At 39.4% G+C, this 9,546-nt stretch overlaps 1 protein-coding gene across 5 annotated transcripts in view; it reads right to left on the minus strand.

The window, feature by feature from the left end:
- The window catches only part of LRP2 (LDL receptor related protein 2), a 208,573-nt gene that overhangs the window by 33,220 nt on the left and 165,807 nt on the right, over positions 1 to 9,546 (minus strand). For all 5 annotated transcript variants that reach the window (XM_025206453.1, XM_025206452.1, XM_025206451.1 and 2 more), the window contains 4 exons: positions 6,496 to 6,633; positions 5,344 to 5,466; positions 4,002 to 4,130; positions 577 to 708 (listed from right to left, as the gene is read on the minus strand). In XM_025206453.1, the coding sequence (XP_025062238.1) occupies positions 577 to 708; positions 4,002 to 4,130; positions 5,344 to 5,466; positions 6,496 to 6,633 (522 nt within the window). The remainder of the gene's footprint in view (positions 1 to 576; positions 709 to 4,001; positions 4,131 to 5,343; positions 5,467 to 6,495; positions 6,634 to 9,546) is intronic.

Raw genomic sequence — 9,546 nt, forward strand, 5'->3', positions numbered from 1 at the left:
AGATAACAGACAAGAATCTGGCTCCATCTCTTTTGAATGTGTCCAAGTGTGTGGCATGAGTTTTAGTAAAAAGCAATACAAATGTATTTTATTGATTAATATTTACATTTACCACACAACTACTGATCTGTTGAGCATGAATTGGTGCACACAAACTGCACTTTAAGCAAACCAGTGAATTTCTCAGCAAAGAAACCTTTTTTTTTTTTGTAAATAGTTGTAAATGGTAACTAGCATGATCCAAGCCCACTGAAGTCAGCAGAGAAATGAAGCTGGATCAGACATTAAATGCAATTCAGCAAATAATAGTTCGCCTAATTGCAAACTGTGGTATTTCCATAAAAAGGGAATTATTCACACATTTAAATTATGGAAGGATGTCAGTTCTTTGCCAAAATGGGGCATAACTCCCAGGATAGAAAATATGGGTCAGCAGCAACATCCATAAGGGAAGCCCTGGAGAACATGCAAAAATCCTGTTTTAATGCAACAATGTGAATAATTAAAGCACTTCAATAATGTTAATGTACCACTGAACAGTTTTTAGGGAGAAGATCATTAGAAGATTAGAAATACCATCACAGGAGTTTCGGTCAAGCTCACTGGCCTTGTACCCCAGCCTACAGGAACAGATAAAGCCTCCTTCATTTATGTGGGTACAGTTATGTTCACAGATATTTTCAGCACAAGTTCGTTCTGTCCCTGCATCTGAAAAAGAATGGAATCATTATTACAATTGAAAATGCATAAATTAGAGAGATGTAATTTTCATAAGTGTCTTCTGTTTACAAATTTCAATTATAAAGTTGGCCTCTTCTTTTCCTCCTAGAAGAATTTTTCAGTTGATGTAAATACCTTTCAGGGACTTCCTCTGGGTGAGCTACAGCTTCCTGATTACAGCATGTCACAACCAAAGGGTGTGATTTTTGTTTTGTGAGTGCTTCGGCACTGTTAAATTGTTCCCGCTAAATTGCAGCTTCTTTGCACGGTGGAGTTTTCTGCTGCAGAGGAGAACCCCGGTGCAAAAGAACTCCCGCCACCAGTAGCTTTCTTTGCAGGGTGCATTTCTTTGTTGCAGCACAGAAATGCATGTTGCAAGGAGTTCCTGCCATTCGTATTCAAATTTGTGCCCCACCATTGGCTAGTTCTAAATTATTCCTACATGGTGGCTAGCGATTGGCTTGCTAGCCGTATAAGAGGCTTGAGTGGTTTCCGCCCAAGTTGGAGGACTCCACGAACACCAGGAGGAGGAGACTTCACACTGTGTGAAGATCTCTAAGCACTGCGGAGCCTAACGGACCCAGCGTGAATATCAAGCAGGCAACAGGGGTCTGATCAGCCTCTAGCCTCTCCCCGTCACCAAGCGCAATCCTCGACGTATCCCTCTTCCCTGCGCGCACAAGTTCCACAGAGCCTAGCAAACTTCGTGTGAGTCTATTCAGAGCTCTTTTCTTCGAGTACTTTCTTCGGTTGGCGCGACGGGCTCGCGGTTTAGAGCCTCCAACCGGATGGGCTAGAAGAATGTTCACGAGAAGGAACTCTAGTCCGCCTCTCTTCTTTTCTATCTGTAACTGCAACTCAAGCAAGTTTTCCTGACTGCACCGCGACCATCTTCGGTGCAAGTAAATAATCTTAAATCAACCATTACGCATCCGTGCCTAATTCTAGCGTGTCGCCTGTTCTCTCCGATCCAGCGTGCCTGGGCTGCTGGCCACAGCCCGCGCGGAGCACAAAAAGGGCCCGGATCGCTCCCGGCCCGCACACAGCGAAGTCAAAAAAATCTTTATATTGACCTGCTTTTTGTCTACATAAGTCAGCAGTTATTAACATACTGAATTTCACCAAATGCCACCAAGGCTCACACTGTCCTCAGGGAAATGACCCTAAATACTGTATCAAATACCAGTTCAAACAGCTGCAGATACTTCTTCAGGATCTGGGTAGGTTAGCTGCCCCATTTCTAATTCTGTCAGCCCACCTTGTTCTCCTTCCTCTTCTCATCACCAAAAAAGAAAGCCTTCTAACTTATCTTGCTTATGATACAGCCCCTTGCATCAGTTGTGCCTGGAAATTACAACAGGCAGCAGGTTGCTCAATCAAAAATCAGCTAAAGTAAACCTGAGACATTTCAATTACTTCAGTGGCCTCAGAATCAGGCCTATGATGGAAAGAAGCAATATAGTACAGTATAATTTAGCAGGAGCTGAAATTGTATTCTTCTCATAGCAATGAAAACATCTGGTAGTAAATCAGTACAGTACTATACATTTATACAAATCACTTTCTAACTTGGGATACAGAAAGTATGTCTATAGTTGAGAAGTAGAAACAATTACATAATTAATGTGAATTGAGAAAGCATAAGGAAAGATGAAGATTTATACCTAAAATAATCTCTCACATCTTCAATTATTTATGCCTATTAAATGTGTACCAAAGCTATTTAAAATAATGTATGTGTGTGTGTATACACATTTTCATGTACATGTACATATATCACTACATGTATGTACACATGCACAGAATATTTGTTTATATGTCTAAAATTTACCCCTGCAATATAAGTTAAAACACCTTTTACTTTGTCACAAAACAATAGCTATTTGTCTCCCCGTTTGGCTGGTAGCAATATTTAATGTTATTTATCCTCTTTCTGCTTAACACTGTCACCTGATTTTGGAAAACATCCAACTGCCATCAGTTCAGTCTGAGCTCATGTCTGTCCATGAACTGTAGAAGTATGACTGGCAGTAAAATGTCTGATTTACACTGGTCCACAGCTTTTTGATACTTTTATATTTTCATCAGATCATATCATTATGCTTTATTACTTAGAGTCAGCTAGGATGCTGTGAGAATAAAGAAGCAAATGACCTCTAAAGGGACTGCATAGAAGAGTACGAGTTATTTGCATACTGCAAACATAAAATATTTCAATCACTCTTGTATCATTTGGCACATTTTCACTTAAAGCCATGGAAGTCTGACAAGCAGAAAGCACAGTTACATGCTGTCTATATACAGAAATGCTTTTGTCAGGTAGATTCCTTCAGGTGAGGTCCTTTGAACTCTCTACCTACCACATTCCCCTAAACTCAAAACTTCACAGTGACTCTCCTACTCCTATTCTCAGTGATTTTGTGAAACATTCTTAACAACATAGGTAAACACAAAAAAGGAGTAGTTGTGACTTCAACCTGAGCCCTAGAATTGTATGCAGCTGTTGGATCATTCACATTCTGTACAGGCAAACCAGGACCCTGGTTGCTATGAACTTTCACAACATTATTGTTTCTAGTGAAGCTATGACAGTATACACCAGTCCAGCATCTACTCCAGATAATTATCCATCTAAGTCAGTGATTTTAAACTGGGGGGGCTGTGAAATTATTTTAAGGCTACAGCTGAGTATTACCACTGGTGAGTATGCTAACACCTACACATGATTCACAAGAAGAGCCCAGGATTTCAAATAAGAAACCAGTGTTAAAAATATTCTGACCTGTTGTGATCTTTCTGAGCTCTTTGCAACAGAAAAAAATCACTCTGTTATTTTTCTGTAGTCAAGGAATGTGTGAAATGTAAGAGCTGGCATTTTCCAAGAAGTGCCTTGACTCTAATAAGGGTGCCTTGAGTCTAAAAAAGTTAAGAAACGCTGGTCTAGTTTCTTTTACTGATCTCATCATTTCAGTGGCTGGGTACTATTTCAGTGGCCTCTATACCATACTCTATGTTAGAAAATGATCATACTGCTTCTTGTGGTACATAAAGACCCTTATCCTAAACTAGTACAATCAAGATGCTAAACTTCTTGGTGTCTTTTAGGAAGGGGAAAACAAAGAAAATGTAAGTGTTTTTGAAAGCTATGGATACAGATGGCAGGCTAACAAGAACAACGGTAGCTTCAAGTGATTACACTTTAGCTCAATTCAAATGTATATGCTTACTATTTCTGTTACTAAAAAGCCTTGTTTCAATGATATATAAAAATGGTTACTTACTGCAGCCTGTTTCATCAAAATGGTCTCCACAATCATCGTAATTGTCACATACATAATGTAGCGGAATGCAGTTTCCATTACTACATTTGAATTCTTCAGCTGTACAAGGCCTTGGGGTAGGATCTTTACCTACAATTAAAAAGACACACATTCTTGTATCACACATTCAGCCTCAATATCCATACAGGTTAGACATTTTGACATTTTTCCACTATACAGGTGAATAAGTTGAGACATAGAGGTTAAATAACTTGACTATTGTTCATTAAAAATGTTCATTAACAAAAGATCTAACTATTCTTCTATATATATAAGGTCTATTTTATAAATCTGTCTAGTGAAATGTTTCCTACTTAACAGTGGGGCCTACTTTTTTGTTTTAATGGTGTGATCTAGTTAACAGCCTTTGACCCTATACTTTTACCCTGGTCTGACATTATACCTGAGATCACACTAGTATATAGAACACAGCAGACAGTTAGCATAACAGAATATTCTGCAATATAACAAGCCAGTAAATAATAGATAAGATCAATGTTAAAACATAAATTCTGCTATTGGAGGTGCAAATGCAACTCCCATTGAGTCAATGGGAATTATGCAAAATATAACAAAGGCCTAAATATTTAATGTCTTCACCAGTATTATTCAGGACTCAATATTTTTGATACCTGCATGATGACAGTGGCCAGAGTTTAGAGATAATGGGGAGGTGGCAGCCACCATGGTGGTAGCAGCAAGTGAGGCAAGCAGCTGTGGACCTCTGCCTCAAATGGTCATGTCCATCATGGCCAAAGGGCACCAATTCTTTGGCAGGCCACACCCACTACTAGACACACTCCCAAATTCCCTAGCACATGTAGCTAGCCCATCAGGAGAAGTGGAGCAGCTATATTGGCCAGATCAGCACATGAGCCATATATCTGACAACCCAATCTATATAATTATTTTATTGTACTTCCAACTCTTTATTTTTCATTATATTAATGAAAAATTAATTTCATTATATTATCTGTAGACTTCATTATAAAACTTAATTTCATTATTTTTTCCATAAGACTACTTTTACCAGCATAATTATGACCTATGATAGCTGGGTTTTTACATACTAAACTCATCTAGGCATTTATGGTCTCCACATTTTCCATATGGTAAAAATCAGAGTTCAAATCACCTTGGGATGAGATCTAGTTTTAAAAGGTTCCCAATTAATTCTATGATTTCTGTGTGCTTTTTAAATTATTATTAAACATTACAAGGTTTATGGCAGCTTAGTTGTAGAATTACTAGGAAATACATCTACTGAATACTGAATTTTCTGTGCATTTCTGCATAAACATACAGTGCTCCTCTTTCTCATCACTTCCATCTCCACAATCATCTTCCTGGTTGCACAGCTCGTGACTGTAGATACAGCGATTGTTTTCACAACGGAAACGGAATGGTGATTCACAGGGGATAGACACTGAAATCAAGCAGATCAAATAAATAAGAGTCAAACATTTAATGCAGAAAGCCTATGAAACCTTCTACCTTATATCTGCTACCCTGTGCCTCTAAGTTAGTTAAAGATGTACAAGTTAAATCTGGGTTTTTTTTCCCTTCATCTTCTGTCACTGCATGGAATTAGGCTTGTTTGCTGCACTGAATAAGGTCACATAAAATGGGTGTCAGGATGACATATGTAGAGTTATTTTTCTTTAAAAAGATGGTATGTATCACAGACCCTACTAGTGCATAAAATACAGAAATTTTAAGGATTATTTCCACTCCATAGATTTCTTCAATCCATAGATTTCCACTCTATAGATTGTCAACAGCATAATAAATTAATATACAATCTGAGTCACTATATTAATGAAGATACGGTTATTATCTAACATATACAAAGCAATTAATGAACATATGATTTTGATGTAATGAATACACATCCCTTCAGAAATATTACCAGCATCTTTTTTTATATCTATCAGTTGAAATTTGCAAATGAGTGCCTTATGTTAGGATTCATACTCATTTAAATACATGTTGTGACTCTAATGGGAGTCTGGAATCCTCAACACTTCTGAAAAAAGTGAAGCCCCTAGTGAGAGCCTTAATGTTAGGCACCCAGTTGGAAAATGAGGACCAATGATGACTATTGTTCATATCTTTTTCCTAAGGAAACCAGGTTTGATTTGCTGTCTCCCTTCTTGTAGATCTATATATACAGTTACCTACAAAAAATGAAGATATCTGAGTTAAAAAAAAATAGCAAAAAAGTGTAGAAAATATTTTTTTTAGCACTTTTCTTGAATGTGCTTTGAACATTCAGGAGGCAAAAAGAAAATATTTATTATTTAATTCTTATTTCTGTACCATTAATTATTGTAATGCTATTGTACAGACCTTGATCAATGCAGGCACTAGTATTCAGGCAATACAGGCAATTATTGTATAGACTTTAATCAATGCAGGCAATAGTATTCATGTTAATTTCATTTTTATTTCTTACAGCATAGGTGAAGTTCTTCATCAGAGTCATCTCCACAGTCATTGTCACCATCACATTTCCAATATGGCTGAATACAGACATGGTTTTTACACTCAAACATCGAAGGTGGACAATATGTTCCATTAGGATAGCGTGTTGCTTGTGGAAAGAAATTCAACTGTTAGTATAAAAAAATTAATTCAATTTGAAATAATATACAGGTCGCTCATATGCCATCATCTCTCCTGCACCCCTCTATAGAAGAAGATGGCTATATAAGAACAAAGTCAGAGTCCAGCAGGCAGCATGGAGTGAGAGCCACCAGGTAGATGGAGAGCTGATTAATTTAGATGGAGTTTTTAGAAAGCCAACTAATAAACCATAAGGAGATGCTGCAAGTTTTACTGGCACTGTTTCCAGGTGTCATTGGCAATACATGGAATTTATATACATTTAATGCCAGCTCTCTAACAGCGTATGGCTAAATGCAAACAGTAATGTTAATTATTAATTTATTCACATTTATAAGCTGCCCACCCACTTATCAGGAGTTTCAAAATAATGCAACTCACCAGTTAAAAACAAAACAAAAAAGACCATGAACAGATCACCCTCCCCAGACTATTTTCATTAGCTCCTACAGCCTATCGGTTCCTTTCTAGGCAATCTTGTTTCCCCGCTTCCTAAAAAAAAGTCAAGGAATATATGCAATTTACAACATGCTACAAAGGGGGCATGTCTACATGTGCATTTACGCCGCCTTAAATTTACTGTGTAGTAAATTACTGCACAGTAAATGGGAATAGGCTGGTGTTTACACATGCAGGTGTTAAAGCGCATTAATAATGTGTGTGGACTAATTTGGGACTAAAATTAGTCACAAGTCAGTCCACACACAGTGTTACTGAGCAGTAAGGTGTCTACACTTGCATTACTGTGCAGTAATTAATCAGGCATAAATTTGATACCTGCATGATGCAAGTATCAGATTTACACTCAAATTGGTGTAAGTTGCCATTTTTATTCCGCAGTACAGGCATGCACATGTAGACATGTGCCTACACTGCATAGTAATTTTGGTTACTGCGCAGTATATGCGTACATGTAGATATGGCCAGGTTGTCTAAACTATGTTCTAGTGAAGCAAATGTATTGGTAACTAAGTTCCAGGACAGAAGACTAAAAACATCCTGTCATTAGTCCCTTTCCATTAAACTAGGATTGCTATCTCAAGTGCCTGGGAAGATGATCTCAATCATTTTTTAATTAATTTTAGAAGAAATGCAGTCTTCTAAGGCATTTTAGGTACCAAGGCTATGAATTCTACATGTCATAACCACCAATTTAAATTTTACCTGGGAATCAAGTGGCAGTCAGTACAAATGAGAGTTGCACAGGGGAGCTGGGAACAAGAAATATCTTATAACTAGCAGAACTGTATCCTGAAAAGCTGTAACTCCCAAATGGATTTAAAGCAAGGGTGATGAAGATCCAGCCTCTAGGCCAAAATAAGTCCACTCTGGACATGTCTACACAAGACTCTACAGCGCCATAGTGACGTGTAGTTTCCATTGGCAAAAAACATGACACTGCCTCTACCTCACATAGCAACATGCACCCTCGTTACAGCACATTGCTATGGCAATGTAGCAGCCAAAAATAACTGCACGGCTGGCCTGGTGCAGTATGGGCTATTACTGCACCATCTTTTAGTACTTCCAAAATGAAGTACTAAATGACAGCACAGTAGCAAAGGTGCCATGCAGTTATGTGCAGATGCACCCACAGCAATGTCAGCTGGCCTGCAAAGTTCCTATGCAGGAAATTTGGCAGTGATTGCCATGTTAATTGCTATAGCTCCCAGTTAAGGTATGCAGGTTAAGGAGGTTAAGGAGTGCATATATTTGAAGACAGTAACAGACAGAGAGAGAGGGAGAGCACAGGTGAGTGAGTGTGCAAGTGTACTTTGGTCACATCCACAGACAGATGGTTAGAACATGCCTTCCAGAAGCACTGCAAATAATCTAGGAGAAGTTTACTCTAAAGTAAACTCTCCTGGGCATGCATCTACACATGCGGAGATGTGGGAGCAGATTTGCTGCTCCTAGCAGCAGACTGCTCCCGCTCCCTGAGGACTTCCAGTGGGCCCCTGCATCAGGTAGATGGAGCTCTAGGTTCCCCCTGAGTGGTAGCTCAGAGGCTGGCAGGGAATATGGGGTCAAGAGGCAGCTATCCCCGGGCGGGGCCTGGGACATTGCTCCCTGTCCCTGGGAGCTGCCTGCTGCTAGGGCAGGCTTCTTATCTCCCAGTGCCAGCACCTCAGTTATGGCGTCTGAGCTGGGAGCTCCTTATCTCCCAGCCTGAGCTCCACAGTCACAGGGCCTGGGCTAGGAGATTCTTATCAATTGCAAAGCAGAGGCTGGCAGATAAGGAGGCAGGGGAACATAGTCCCCACCTGGGCTCAGCAGCAGGTAGCAAGCCAGTAGGAAGCTATCTCCTGCCCCCTGCTGCCTGGCTGACGAGGAGCACATTTGCTCCCAGTCAGGTATCTACGCATGCACTACTGTGCAGTAAGTAATCAAGAGAAAATTTGCTACTTGTATTTACAGGTAGCAAATTTATTCACAATTATTACAAATTACTGCATAGTAAACATCTGCATGTGTACACGGTGATGCTTACCGCACAGTAATTACCTCTAATCTTGAATAAAGTGTCTTGTATAGATGCACCCACAGTGTCTGTATTTTCAAAATATATATTTTCATCCCCAAACCTAGAAGAAACAGCATGAGCTTCAGTGTGCTTTTTAAAATACAGATTATTCATATAGGGCGATGGTGTCCAATTCATCTAGCCTTGCACCTTGGATCAGGCCTTTGGAGCATTCCTGAACCCTGCATCCAACCTGTGGTAACAGATGAGTTGGGCACCACTGTTTTAAAGTATAATTCAGCATAGTTTGCTGCCACAGTCAAGAACAGGGGTGTCCAACCTTTTTGAATGTGGGGCCAGATCACGAACTTTTTATCACCCAGTGGGCCAGCGAGCCATATTCAAAGACCTCACAGG

The sequence above is a fragment of the Alligator sinensis genome, unplaced genomic scaffold (genome assembly GCF_000455745.1).
Source record: "Alligator sinensis unplaced genomic scaffold, ASM45574v1 scaffold143_1, whole genome shotgun sequence".
Classification (NCBI taxonomy): Eukaryota; Metazoa; Chordata; order Crocodylia; family Alligatoridae; genus Alligator; species Alligator sinensis.